The sequence below is a fragment of the Coregonus lavaretus genome (genome assembly GCF_964263955.1).
Source record: "Coregonus lavaretus genome assembly, contig: HAP1_SCAFFOLD_8107, whole genome shotgun sequence".
In the NCBI taxonomy this organism is placed as follows: Eukaryota; Metazoa; Chordata; class Actinopteri; order Salmoniformes; family Salmonidae; genus Coregonus; species Coregonus lavaretus.
The window spans coordinates 7955-22844 of NW_028162094.1; the positions used below are offsets into that span (position 1 = coordinate 7955).

The 14890-nt window shown below is 42.5% G+C and overlaps 1 protein-coding gene across 3 annotated transcripts; it reads right to left on the reverse strand.

The window, feature by feature from the left end:
- Positions 1-347: 347 nt before the first annotated feature.
- On the reverse strand, positions 348-11897 carry LOC311116535 (heterogeneous nuclear ribonucleoprotein C-like). Of its 3 annotated transcripts, XM_084191618.1 has the most exons (11): positions 11764-11897; positions 9900-9933; positions 6014-6067; positions 5415-5552; positions 4309-4436; positions 4043-4115; positions 3789-3836; positions 3492-3700; positions 2463-2576; positions 1964-2118; positions 348-1577 (listed from the first exon to the last, which is right to left on the reverse strand). In XM_084191618.1, exons 3-11 carry the CDS (start codon positions 6016-6018, stop codon positions 1494-1496), a joined length of 954 nt encoding a protein of 317 aa, XP_084047744.1. In that variant the 5' UTR covers positions 6019-6067; positions 9900-9933; positions 11764-11897; the 3' UTR covers positions 348-1493. The 3 variants fall into 3 exon arrangements, with proteins under 3 accessions (XP_084047744.1, XP_084047745.1, XP_084047746.1); XM_084191619.1 differs by lacking the exon at positions 9900-9933 and having other exon boundaries at positions 11764-11895; XM_084191620.1 differs by lacking the exons at positions 6014-6067; positions 9900-9933 and having other exon boundaries at positions 11764-11853.
- Positions 11898-14890: the final 2993 nt, after the last annotated feature.

Genomic DNA, 14890 nt, shown 5'->3' on the forward strand with positions numbered 1-14890 from the left:
TTCGTGACATATCATTCAAAATGGACATTCATAAATGAACACATAACACACCAAATGTATCATTCAGTATCATACTGATTTGAGTGTACTAAATTTACATTTACTATGTTACTTCTACCCCTGAGGCCAGGTTGGCTTATTCTGAGCGGTGCTGAGGGAAGCAGTCTTGGCATTAAGGACCTGACAAGACACATTCTCCTGTAAAGGGAACACGAGTAGTTAACCACTTGTTAACCATGTATTTTGAGTTACCAAGTTGTCTCATGTTAATGCTATATTTGGCTGAGTAGTTGTCACCTGTTAGCCTATAATTAGCAGAAACATGCTCTGTACACACACACCACATCTTGATTACAAACAGCTCAAAGACATTCTGGCCTGGAGCATTCCCACTTGGAAGTTTTTAATTCACAAGCACAGTCCAAGTAATGGTCAACTGAAATCACACAGCAACTGAGACAAACACACCAACATGGATATCATCCATTACAGAACTCAAGGTTATATTAAGTCAAACTCTGTATTTCCTGACACAAATAAGTAAGCTAAAAAAAGAAACAAGCAAAACCGTTCAGGGCATACATTGGAAAATCCTGGCATGAAATCTTCCTATACATGTCTGTTTCATTGTTTACCGTTTTTATAATATGTAAATTGTAAAATCTTCCAGACTCCAGCGCCACATTTCACGGTAGCCTCGGTGTGTAAAAATGTAATTGCACAGTGCCACCTGCTGGTGGACACAGCAGTACAGCACCCAGTGTCCTCTCAGCTATGCCAAGATCCTCCAGTCCAGTAGTTTTAAAACCTCTCGGGACAGCCAGACGTTTCACAATGTTGTTGTAGCTCTGAACCAGCTCACCTGATTCACCTCGTCAAGAGCTTGATGATTAGTTGACAAGTTGAATCAGGTGTGCTAGCTGTGGAATAGATGAAAAACATGGAACGGCTGGGGATCTCTGAGGAGAGGTTTGAGAACCACTGCATCCAGACTAGTACAACTAGAATAAAACAAATGTTCATGATGCATATGATATACGTAAATAATTAGCCTGGTCCACCATCCTGACCTCAGCGCGCGCTCTCGCTCGTTTCATTTCGCTTATAATGTAAATGGCGAGATCAGGATGGCCGTAGGAGGCTACAAACTAATACAGAGGAGAAAAATCCAAAGGGAAGAAAAGGGACAGATATTTCCTTGACATAACTGGTAGAGTGTTACTGAATGTGTATGTGAGTACACGTTCAGAATGATACAGAACATAGTATTCATATGGACATTTCAACTGAGTTCAGTAAGAACAGCTGTCCATGTACTGCGTGTGTGTTGGTATGTAGTTATACACATTTCCTTTTGTGTATGACAGGGTGTGTGTGTGCCTGTATATGTGTGTGCCTGTATATGTGTGTGTGTGTGTGTGTGTGTGTGTGTGTGTGTGTGTGTGTGTGTGTGTGTGTGTGTGTGCGCGCGTGAACAGACAATCTTGCTGTGTTTAAGAGTCGTCTCCGTTGGCGCTATCGCCATCATCCTCTCCTTCCTCCTCCTCATCGTCATCTTCCCTTCCTCGACTCTTCACCTGCAGAGAACATTCAATAAGCTGATATTAGACACTCATTCCCAAATGTCACCATATGCCCTATATAGTACACTACTTTAAACCAGGACATGGTCAAAATTAGTGCACTATATATGAAATAGGGTGCCATTTGGGAGGCACTCACTGCTTCCTCCTCAATGTTCACACTACACCTCAAGCACTTCTCCATTCCCCTCCTTCCCTACCCCACTCAAGTGTCCACTCAAGTACTGATCTCGCCTCTCCTAAATCTCCGCCCCCTCAGTCTGCTCCGCTCACCTCATCCATCACCCCCGCACCTCCTCCTCCGCTCTCCTTCCTCATCTCACTTCCTCCTCCTCTCCCATTCCCCTTTTACCTCCTCTCCTCCCTCATCCCCCTCTCACCTCCTCCTCCTCCTCCTCCTCCAGTAAGTCTCCCTCCTCCTCTTCTGAGTCATTGAGCAGTTGGCTCTCCCTCTTCAAGCTCTCCTCCTTCTTTCCTCCGCAGTGGAGGAGAGGAGACACCTCCCCGAGTTCAGGCTTCCCACTACTCTTCATGTCTGGAGATAAGAGAGATGGGAGGGGGAGAGAGAGAAGAGAGATGGGAGGGGGAGAGAGAGATGAGAGATGAGAGAGATGAGAGATGGGAGAGAGAGAGATGAGAGATGGGGGAGAGAGAGAGAGAGAGAGAGGGAGAGGGGAGAGAGAGATGGGAGTGGGAGAGAGAGAGGGAGAGGGGAGAGAGAGATGGGAGTGGGAGTTTTATTGATAAACAAAAATGTGTTGTTTCATACCTAATATGTCTGAAAACGCAGTGGGCAACAAGTGTACTTCCATCACTAGTGTCTGTGTACTTCCTGACTAGTGTCTGTGTACTTCCTGACTAGTGTCTGTCCCGTCCTACCTAACTTCTTGGTGTGGTCCTTCTCCATGCGTTCTAGACTCTCCAGCAGGTAGTCAACCTTGTGTTTGATCTGGGTCAGCTCTCTCTTGATGGTCTGCAGGTCATCTGCCTTCACTGGGTTAGAGAGAGGGGAGAGTCAGAGGCATTCAATAACAGTAGGTATGGATTTCACTTCCATATAATGAACATGGATACATGCGTCTACAGGGTAAATTATCTGAGTCAATTCAGAGTTAGTAAGTGTGTGCTTATATTGGTGTTTGATTCACGGGACCACCCATACGTAAATACCCTAGCATTGTGGGTTTGATTCACGGGACCACCCATACGTAAATACCCCAGCATTGTGGGTTTGATTCACGGGACCACCCATACGTAAAAACACATGCATGCATGACTAAGTCGCTATGGATAAAAGCATCTGCTAAATGGCAAATATTATCATATACTCTGGAGTATAAAATACATTAAGAACACCTGCTCTTTCCATGACAGACCGACCAGGTGAATGATATGACCCTTTCTTGATGTCACTTGTTAAATACACTTCAAATCAGTGTAGATGAAGGGGAGGAGACAGATTAAAGAAGGATTTTTAAACCTTGAGACATGGATTGTGTATATGTGCCATTCAGAGGGTGAATGAGCAAGACAAAATATTTAAGTGCCTTTAAACGGGGTATGATAATAGGTGCCAAGCACACTGGTTTGAGACAAGAATTGCAATGCTGCTGGGTTTTTCACGCTCAACAGTTTCCTGTGTGTATCAAGAATGGTCCACCACCCAAAAGGACATCCAGCCAACCGTGGGAAGCATTGGAATCAACATGGGCCAGCATCCCTGTGGAACACTTTCGACACCTTGTAGAGTCCATGCCCCGACGAATTGAGTCTGTTCTGAGGGCAAAAAGGGGGAGGATTCCACTCAGTATTAGAAGGTGTTCCTGATGTCTGGTACACTCAGTGTATATTATCACTGTCGGAAGTGTCAAAAGCATCTGTAATTCCATGTATGTGTGTGGTACTGACTGGTGCGCGAGGTGGAGACCCTGCTCTGGCTGCTCCTGGAGGTGGAGGATGAGAAGTTGGTCTTGGTGCGTCGGCTGGCCCCTCCTCCTCCACCTCCTCTTCCTCCACCACCTCCGCTCAAACTGACCCGGGGCCGCTTGGAGGGGATCACCGCCCGGGACAGGGGGGGAGGAGGCGGAGGAGGCACGCGGGACTGGTACGGGTACATCCTACAACGGCAACACACACACCAAAAATATCAAATCTTTATCCCTTTGTCAGTACAGTATGTGTGGCAACTGAGAAAGGAAGGCTTACCGGTCGTAGTAATCTCTCTGGAAGTCATATTCCAAATCAAATGAAGAACTGAGGAGGAAAGCAACAAGAAAAAGAAAGAGGGAGAGATACAGAGAGAGACAAAAGAGAGAGAGGGGGACAGGGAGTGAGAGACAGCATGGTCGGAACAGTAGATTGCATAGTTCAACATTTACATGCATTTCTTTTTATACAAAAGGATTGACTGAAGCACTTGGTAAAGATCCTATTTAAATTCACAGAGCGAGGAGGCACACCTGTACATGTCTCCTGCAGAGCGCTTAACAGTCTTCAATCTCTGATGCTTCGGTTCACAAGCGAGGTTAATGTCTGAGAGAGAGGAGAGAAAGAGAGACAGAAAGAGCAGAGAAAGGAGGAGAATGAGAGAAAGTTTAATCAAGAAGGGGCGTCAAATCCAAAAGATCACATCTCCATATATACTATGCCTTTAGAAGAGGGAAACCTATTGGCGGTAAAGGGAGGACAAGGGAGAAAGGGAGGAAACGGTGGTCCAGGTTCTTACCCAGCACCTGTCCTACGATCATCCTCCCATCCTCGCCCCCTACGGCAGCCCGGGCGTTCCTCTCGTTGGCATACTGGACAAAAGCGAACCCCTTGTGCACGGAGCAGCCCACTATCTTGCCGTACTTGCTGAAGATGAACAAGGTTACGTTATTGCCCAATGTACAACAAATGGAAACGTGTCTTCTGCTTCAGCCCAACCTCTCCAAAGAAACAGATACACAGGGGCTTGAGAGGTTGGAGCAGAGATCAGCCATAGTACTAGGCTTGCAAAATTCTGGTAACTTTCCCAAAATTCCCCAGTTTTCCAGAAATCGTGGTTAGACGATTCCAGATTTCCTGCTTATACCCTCCTGATTGCGGAAATTTTTCCAACCAAGATGAAAAAAGTATATACACTGAACAACTATATAAACGCAACATGTAAAGTGTTGGTCCCATGTTTCATGAGTTGAAATAAAAAATACCAGAAATGTTCCATTCTCACAAAAAGCTCCAATTCTTGGAGCAAATTTGTTTACATCCCTGTTAGTGAGCATTTCTCCATTGCCAAGATAATCCATCCACCTGACAGGTGTGGCATATCAAGAAGCTGATTAATCATTACACAGGTGCACCTTATGCTGGGGACAATAAAAGGCCACTCTAAAATGTGCAGTTTTGTCACACAACACAATGCCACAGATGTCACAAAGTAGAGGGAGTGTGCAATTGGCATGCTGACTGCAGGAATGTCCACCAGAGCCGTTGCCAGATAATTGTATGTTAATTTCTCTACCATAAGCTGCCTCCAATGCCATTTTAGAGAACTTCTGTCTGTAATAAAGCCCTTTTGTGGTGAATAATTACATCTGATTGGCTGGACCTGGCTCCCCAGTGGGTGGGCCTGGCTGCCAAGTGGGTGGGCCTATGGCTGCACAGTCATGTGAAATCCATAGGTTAGGGACTAATGAATTCATTTAAATTGACTGATTTCCTTATATGAACTGTAAAATTGTTTCATGTTGTGTCTATATTTTTGTTCAGTAATCTATATAAATAAAAGGGGAATTTAGAGAAAGTTACTGGAATTGTGCAACCCTACATAGTACCGTCCATGCTCCCGACCTGAAGATGGCCTCCACGTCTGCCTTGGTGACCAGGAGAGTGTTGAGGTTCCCGATGAAGACTCGGGAGTTGAGTGAGCGAGGGTCCGTCTTGTTGGTAACGTTGCCAGCCATCAGGCTAGTGGTGGTGGGAGACCGGCTGGGTTGTTTATGAGAAGGGGATGAAAAGGAGAAGAGCGGGGAAACAGAGGGGAGAGAGAGAGAGAGAGAGAGAGAGAGAGAAGCTGAGTGTGTGGATATGCGTGTGTGTGCCTGTTTGGGGATGCTTTTCAACATAAACTGGACCTGATTTCAGAGTGTGTGTGTCAGCTGTCTGTTTACATACACACACACAACCGGTTGTTTAAAACAAGCATCCCCTTCATTGTGTATCTAGGTGACTTTGGGTGATGGCTCACAGTACATGGTGACTGTATAGGACGACTTTGGTGTGCCTATAATCTAATGTAATGGTTTTGTTCACAGGAAGGTGGGTGGGGGTTGCTATTTTCACACACACCATGTTTGTCAACAGCCATTTTGCACAGATTTCAGGGTTTAAAGCCATCTGTTCCTACATCTATAGAACATATAGGCAGGGTTGAAATAGCCAGAACTCACTCCATATTGCCTGTACCCTGGACGGTCGTGGTCTGCCTGCCTGCCTACCTGTTTCTGTTGGAGAGAAGAGTGTCATTATTGGTCAACCGAGCCGGAGCTCAGCAATGCATTGTGGGAGATTTAGTGCATCTACAGGGGCGATGTCTCTAGAATTAGAAAAGTCTCCAGAAGTTCAGTATTTCTTGTTTTTGGATCAGTGCAGCCCCCATGAGGTACTTCAGGGGAAAATATACCACACAAAAAAAATAACGTGGAGTTGTGGCGGTAAAGGAAGAAGCCCCAAAAACCTGTTGGACGAATAGTATTATCATAACAAACAAGACTTAGCATGACAAATACGTTAGAAACTGTTTAATTGGGCAGGTCAATAGTCCCATTCAGAAAAACCCAAAGTACCTGAGCATATTGGGGTCATTAGATACACAAACAATATGATCCACAGCTGGCATGACTTTTGACTAGGGCCCATATGGGCTCAAAGGGCTCCGGTCAAAGTAGTGAACTTTGTAGGGAATAGGGTGCTATTTGGGACAAATCATATAGTATATTAGCTACCATGTGTACTCTCTTGACGCATTGCTTCTTATAAATGTTTGTGAACTACTTTAACAGGAAGTGATTTTAAGTCACTTGTTTTCATTATTATACATTTTTGTGGTAAATCGAATTATGGAGTCGAGTCCCAATTAGCACCCTATACCCTATATAGTGCACTACTTCTTACCAGAAGAAGCTAACCACAGGGCTGTGGTCAAAAGTAGTGCACTTTACAGGGAATAAATAGGGTGTCATTTGGGATGTAAACCAAGGGATATGTTATTACTTGGCGTGGTGTGGGGAGGACATTCTCAAATGTCTGTTTTTGTCAATCTCAAAGCAGAGGCCCTCGTGGCTTGTGTCCACTTTCATAATGATAAAAATAAATGTTACAACAGACCACATGACACAGCCAGGGTCTCTGTACGGTGGACACACACACTCATTTCGGATTAGACTGCTGCGTTGAGTCTGGGTGTCTATCCAAAAGCTTAATGCGCTTTTCAGTTAGTGATTTGGCTAAGATGTGTTGTCATGTCTGGCCAGTTGACAAGGCTGGGTTAGTATCCACTAGCATCAATGACAGGAGAACGCAGGCAGGTCATGTGACCCGAGTAAGAGGTGATATAACATGCACAGCTGTGACTATTATGGGCTGGAGAGGGACATAATCCTAGAGTCCCAATAATCTCTCCTGAAGTGTGCGGTCATTACTCCACACAAATATAAAAAGCATTTGATTGGTGGAGGCTTAGGCCAGTAGGAGCTCCACTATATTTCTTCGAGTCATTTCCTTTCAAATCAGTGTAGGGAAGTGAGCAAATGCACACTTCGGGGGGGGGGGGGGAGAAGAGATGATTGGGACATGGCCCTAGTCTGGTTGATTCCAAACTGAAAGTCATCTGCCTCCTTTCGGGTGGTACTACACGGTGTTGTTACTACACGTTGGTGGTTGTGATGGTTACATATCGGAATATTATTTTTGACAATAACGTACAGTGCTAGTTGGCGGTACCAAAACTACAGTATTTCCTTTATAGCTTGTTCTACATTTTATTTTTAAATAGGGAGCCAATTTGTTTCCAACACATTTCCATGACTGATTAAAACTTGTTTTCTCTTGTCCCTCTGCAGAAGACATGGTGAGCAATATCTTTGGAACGTCGAATCGCAATACAAATCACAGCATCGAATCGCAAAACATACAGAATCGCCATACATATCTTATTGGCACCTGAATCATGATGATGTCGTATCGTGAGATCCCTAGCCTTATTGGTGGTTCTATAATGCAGTCAGACCCTTAGTGGATTACTTAACTCCCCATTTAGAGATATTATTTTACAAGAAGTAGAAAGACACACAGCATGTAGAGTTGTTTAAGAGCGCAGAACAGTTTAGGCTTATGTTCAAGGCTTTCATTAGTGTGTGTTGTGCTTCAACAGTTGTCACATATGCAAACATCTCCAGTTAACAAGTAAGTAGTTAGACAGGTCAGTATTTCTCAACTCCTGGTAAGTTGGGGGATCCCGGTTTCTCACCAGCCCCTTCGATGGTTACCCGTCACCGATTGTCAGTTACAGTGCCTTCAGAAAGTATTCATATTTATTCCGCATCTTGTGTTACATCCTGAATTTAAAATAATCTCATCCATCTACAAACAATGACAAAGTGAAAACCTGTTTTTAGAAATGTTTGCTACATTTGAGAAATTAATATCTAATTTACATTTATATACAAGTATTATCACCCGAGTCAAAACTTTGTAAAAGCACTTTTAGCAGTGATTACAGCTGTGAGTCTTTTCGGGTAAGTCTAAGATTATTATTTTCAAAAAAATGTAAGCTCTGTCCAATTGGTTGTTGATTATTACTAGACAACCATTTTCAGGTCTTGCCATACATTTTTGAGTAGATTTAAGTCAAAACTGTAACTTGGCCACTCAGGGACATTTACTGTCTTCTTGGTAAACAACTCCAGTGTAGATTTGGCCTTGCGTTTTAAGTTATTGTCCTGCTGAAAGGTGAATTAATTTCCCAGTGTCTGGTAGAAAGCAGACTAAACCAGGTTTTCCTCTACGATCTTGCCTGTGCTTAGCCCCATTCTGTTTATGTTTTATCCTGAAAAACTCCAGTCCTTAACAATTACAAGCATACCCATAACATGATGCAGCCACCACTATACTTGAAAATATGAAGAGTGGTACTCAGTAATGTGTTGTATTGGATTTGCCCCAAACATAACACTTTGTATTCAGGACAAAAAGTGAATTTCATTGCTACTTTTTTTTTTTGCAGTATTAATTTAGTGCCTTGTTGCAAACAGGATGCATTATTTTTTTACAGGATTCCTTCTTTTCACTCCGTCAATTAGGTTAGTATTGTGGAGTAACTACAATGTTGTTGATCCATTCTACTATCACAGGCATTAAATTCTGTAACTGTTTTAAAGTCACCATTAGCCTCATGGTGAAATCCCTGAGTGGTTTCCTTCCTCTCCGGAAACTGAGTTAGGAAGGACGCCTGTATCTTTGTAGTGACTGGGTGTATTGATACACCATCCAAAGTGTAATTAAATAACTTCACCATGCTCAAAGGAATATTCAATGTCTTTTTTTCTTTTTCTTTTTATACCCATCTACCAATAGGTACCTTTCTTTGTGAGGCATTGGAAAACCTCTCTGATCTTTGTGGTTGAATCGGTTTTAAATTCACTGCTCGACTGAGGGACCATACAGATAATTGTTTGGGTGGGGTACAGAGATGAGGTTGTCATACAACAATCATGTAAAACACTATTATTGCACACAGTGAGTCCATGCATCTTGTTATGTGACTTGCTTAACACATTTTTACTCCTGAACTTATTTAGGCTTGCTGTAACAAAGGGGTTGAACACATTTCAACTTCTCATTTTATTAACTTGTAAAAATGCCAAAACAAATAATCCCACTGACATTATGGGGTATTGTGTGTAGGCTAGTGACTTTAAAAAAGAATACTCAATTTAATAATTTTAAATTCAGGCTGTGTAACAAATTATGGAAAAAGTAAAGGGGTGTGAATACTTTCTGAAGGTGACCAATTTTAAAGTTTTTTTTTTTTTTTTAATCAAGAAAACTGGAAAAGTAGGGGTTCAATGTGAAATGCAAACTACTAGGCTACTCAAAACGACTAAAAAATGGAGAGTAGTAGCTATCACAACACAAAAGCAGCAGAAAACTACTTGCTTTAGGGATTTCCAAAAGGAGAAAAAAGGCTACTTCACAAAAGGCAGAAAGAAAAATGCTAAACTAGATTCAAAATCGATGTCAACGTGGAGGTGGAAAAAAAACAGGAGACCAACTTACGATTTGTCGCTGCTCAAAAAAGATGCCTCAAAAACTAAAAAAGGGAAACAAAAAATAAAAATTAGAAGATAACACCTGTAATGTTGAACTGAACCCATAATCAGAGGCTACTAACTATGCTAATGATATAGAATTTTGAAACAAAGGATTGTGATTGTGTTAGTGGCCATATACATGTCAGGGCTGCCCAACCCTCTTCCTGGAGATCTACTGTCCTGTAGGTTCAGTCCAACACTAATTTAGCATATCTGATTCAGCTAGTTAAGGTCGTGTTGAGCAGATAATAAGTTGAATCAGGTGTGTTAAATTAGGGTTGGACTGAAAACCCACAGGACAGTAGATCTCCAGGAAGATGGTTGGGCAGCCCTGCGCTAAGTGGTAGCCATCTGTACATAATGTGCTGTGGGGTCAGGTGCAAAGAGCATCACTCTTAAGCTGTGTCAAGACCATGTTAGACAGATATTCCTTTCCTTCAAGACTTCTGGCCCTGTATTCACAAAGCATCTCAGAGTAGGCGTGCTGATCTAGGATCAGTTTCAGATTACAATAACTGGATGGTGGGACCTGATCCTAGACCACAACTTGTCTGAGACGCTTTGTGAATGTGGGCCCAGACCAGCAGGACATGATTAAAACGATGAAAAAAACAATCCAGTCCAACTAGTCAGTTATTTGTCATGAAGGGAAGAATGTGAGGGAAGGAAGCCATTTGAGAGAATTGGGACACAGCCAGGTGAGGGAAGGAGGCCATTTGAGAGAATTGGGACAGCTGGTAGGTCTACTAGTTAGGGCTAGTAAATAAAACGTCTGGGTAAGGCCTACAAGATGATCAAAAATAAATAAAAAATAAACAGTATCCACCGGTGCAAAATCAACTCACTGAAATTGACATACTAACACAGTGCATCTTCACAGCATCAATGCATACCAACACTGCCTTAAGCAGAGGAGATTTCCTACATAAGAAGCTTTGTTCACCGATCGGCTCTAGTAGGCATAATGGACGTTGATCACATAGTAGTATGACCACAACTATTTCAACAGGCTACACACTTGAATAATGTTCAATAAAAGCACAAATTATGGATGCATGGAATTTCTCATTCTGCACAATATTTTAATTATTTATATCACAAAATGCAAAGCCAGGGTAGTCTATTTTACGATTTAACAAATGTCTTTGCTTACACAATACACCGTATTGTTCTTATTCCAGTGCAAACGAACGCCCACTTTCACTCTTCGTAGCGAAAAAAAGATATTGCCTCAAAAATTACGTCATTGTTTCGAGAAATAGGGCTAATGCAAAGAGCACTGTTGCGAACCTCAAAAATAACAAAGCCAAAAAGAAAACGTTGGAAATATTTCTGAGCAGTCAACTTCAACAACCGAAATTCAAATTACAGGGTCTTAAAATAAAGGTTGAACTGTATAAAAACCCTTTTAAAAACGTCATTCCAGGAAGGGGAAAAGACGACCATGATGTTGACCACATACTACTAGGCCTAATCATTTGTCCAGTAAGATTGGAAACAACCTTCGATCTTTCTTCACATAAATGTTTTACCATAAACACACAAAATGCTCGTATGGTAAACTTGGAAAAATGAAGGTTCAAAAGTCCTAATTCGAAAAGTAAAGCAAAAAATTACCGCTGTGTAGACAGCTAACCAACACTAGTCACGCGCAGCCCGCTTTCCACCCGTCGCTGCAACAAAATGCACGCCTTTAAAAGCCAACACAAATTCAGAGAATGCAGTCAGAAAAATCCATTAAAAATAAAAAGTCCCAAAGAGATCAGTTCAAAGTAAAAAAAAAAAAAAAAAAAATATTCAGAAAAAGGTTCTCGATTCAAAATACTCACCAGGAGCTCAATTATTTAAAAATGAGTACAATTTCGACGTTGTGTTGGTTGGTGTCTTATATGATCCGTTTCCAATTCAGTAGGCTGATACTACTGTACTGTACCTTGAAGCAGTTATCACGAAATGGCGCTGTGGCTACGCATAGCAGCTTGTTCACTCCTTATCCGGAATACTAGTATCTTATTGGATCTACTCAGTAGAATGTGACTTAAATCTCTTCGGGAATTGGTTGATGTATCACTAAGCCCCGCCTAAGAGGCGACTTCACATTCCATCTCTGAACAGAAGACTACCATCTGACTGAAACAATGCACACATGCATAAAAGTGCAATAGCCTACACTACAAAATAACACAAATATACTGAACAAAAATATAAATGCAACATGCAACAATTTCAACTATTTTACTGAATTATAGCTCATATAAGGAAATCAGTCAATTGAAATAAATAAATTAGGCCCTAATCTATGGATTTCACGACTGGGCAGAGGTGCAGCCATGGGTGGGCCTGGGAAGGCATAGGCCCACCCACTGGAGAGCCAGGCCCACCCACTGGGGAGCCAGGCCCAGCCATTCAGAATGAGTTTTTCCCCACAAATGGGCTTTTTTACAGAAATAAATACTCAGTTTCATCAGCTGTCCGGTTGGCTGGTCTCAGACGATCCCGCTGGTGAAAAAGCCGGATGTGGATCCTGGGCTGGTGTGGTTACATGTGGTCTGTGGTTGTGAGGCCGGTGGGACGTACTGCCAAATTCTCTAAACTGACGTTGGAGGCGGCTTATGGTAGAGAAATTAACATTCAATTCTCTGGCAATAGCTCTGGTGGACATTCCTGCAGTCAGCATGCCAATTGCACGCTCCCTCAAAACTTGAGACATCTGTGGCATTGTGTTGTGTGACAAAACTGTCCCCAGCGCAAGGTGCACCTGTGTAATGATCATGCTGTTTAATCAGCTTCTTCATATGCCACACCTGTCAGGTGGCTGGATTATCTTGGAAAAGGATAAATGCTCACTAACATGGATGTAAACAAATTTGTGCACGAAATTGGAGCGAAATAAGCTTTTTGTGCCTATGGAACATTTCTGGGATCTTTTATGTCAGCTCATGAAACATGGGACCAACAGTTTACATGTTGCATTTATATTTTTGTTCAGTATATATTGGTAGAAAAATGTATGTTGAATGTCAAATGCATTTTCTGACAACAAAAACATAGTGACATTATTGATGTCACTAACACGCAAAAAAAGAAGTGTAAAAATGAAATCCATGTTTGGCAAGTTTTTTATGTTTCACATATATTTACACATATTTATTTTACATACTGCTGTGTTAGTCTGACTGTGGATAAGATTGTGTTTGTGAATGAGAATAAGTAGGCCTATGTGCTTGTTGAAGTGCATGACAGAATATTTTATAAGATTGTAGCATACAGCATACAGGGACTATGGTATGCTAAACAGTATGCATTTACAGTGACTATAGTCACCTGTGTAGTAATAACAAAGCATGATTCTTCAAAACGTATGACAAACAGATATAGACAGAAATGCAGGACAGACGACACACTTCACTTCATATGTCACCACTTCAGCTTCTGGGAGAGTGGACCTGAAACACCAAAAAATAGGTAAGGTGAGTTTGTGTGTGTGTGTGTGTGTGTGTGTGTGTGTGTGTACATTTCTCTGTGTGTGTGTGTACCTCTGATATCAGTCTTCTTACTGCGGTGGCGTGGAAGGGTAGAATCTAACTGAAAGTCAGATTCTGGGGTCTTCAATACTTCCTCTAGTTTGCACTGCTCCAAGCTCTCCTGAGGAATTAACAACATACAGTTATGAAAATGAGAAATTCATAAAAACACAGATATTAGTAGGCTACTTATAATTTATGTATACATTTGTAGTTCCACTTAAAGCCGGAATCCATAGCAGTGAATCTGCCACATCCATTTGAGATATTACTACAACAAAGTAAGTAGCTTTGCACAAGCCTTAGCCTGTTTCTGTAGTGTGAGGCAGCTTGATGTACAAGTACACCCCCTGGACAGGACCGTAGTCTATCACAAGGCATTACCCCCAATCTTGCTCCTTAATGGTGAGTGCCAAGCAAAGATGCATCAGGTCCCATTTTTTCATTCTTTGGTTTGACTCGGCCAGGGATTGAACTCACAACCTTCCAAACTCAGGGCGGAAACTCTAACCACAAGGCCACTGAGTTAGTAACAACAATGACAAAGACGTCACTTCAAGACCCGTTTTTTCCCCTCGGCCAGCATTGCACATCATTGCATGCGCAATAGAACAGCAGAGTATGTACTACGATTTTTTTTCTACCATGTTGCTGGATGCTAATTTCCTCAAAACAAAAACAATAACAAATGTGCCTGGGGCAGCCAGTGGCGCTGTTTCGCCTATCGCGGATCCCAGCTTTAAACGACCATCCACTTCAACTACCATATCCATTAGTGCACACCGTAACAAAATCTTTTGCAACAAATAAAAGTATCTTATTGGACAAGTTCAGGTTAGTCCCTCCCCGTTTCGGTTGTTTGCTTCCATTTGGTTCCTATTGAATACACTCCTGGTTTTAGTGATACTGTCAGTTCTCTCCTTCTCTCCCTCTCTCTCGCTCTCCCCTCAGTCTCTACCTGAGAAGGTGTCTGGTGGTGGTGGTGATGGTAGTGGTGTTTGTGGTTTGGTGCAGGTGAGCTGGGACTCTCCCCTCCTTTCTCTCGCTCCCTCTCTCTCTCCCTCTGTTGCAGGATGGAGAGACGGGTAGCTCTGTATTCCAGAGAGAAGTCGCTGACGGTCTTACAGAAGTCCTCCGCATTCGTCTCTCTCACCATCGTACGAGAGTAACCCAGAAACAAAAGGAATGAGTGAAACCTGCAGATAGATAGAGAGTGGAGAGAAAGAGAAAAAAGAGAGAGAGAGAGAGAGAGAGAGAGAGGAAGAGTGTGAGAGAGAGGGAGAGAGAGAGAAAGAGAGAGAGAGAGGGAGGGAGAGAGAGAGGAAGATAGAGGGAGAGAGAGAGAGGAAGAGAGAGAGAGAGAGAGAGAGAGAGAGGAAGAGAGTGTGAGAGAGGGAGAGAGAGAGAGAGGGAGAGAGAGAGAGGAAGATAG

Bases quoted from the DNA above. Each gene is read 5' to 3' on its own strand.
- LOC311116535 (XM_084191618.1), bottom strand. The intron at 3,701-3,788 runs GTAAGCCTTCCT...TTGCCGTTGTAG, and splicing joins CAGAGAGATTACTACGACCG to GATGTACCCGTACCAGTCCC. The intron at 2,119-2,462 runs GTAGGACGGGAC...TCTTATCTCCAG, and splicing joins GGACCACACCAAGAAGTTAG to ACATGAAGAGTAGTGGGAAG.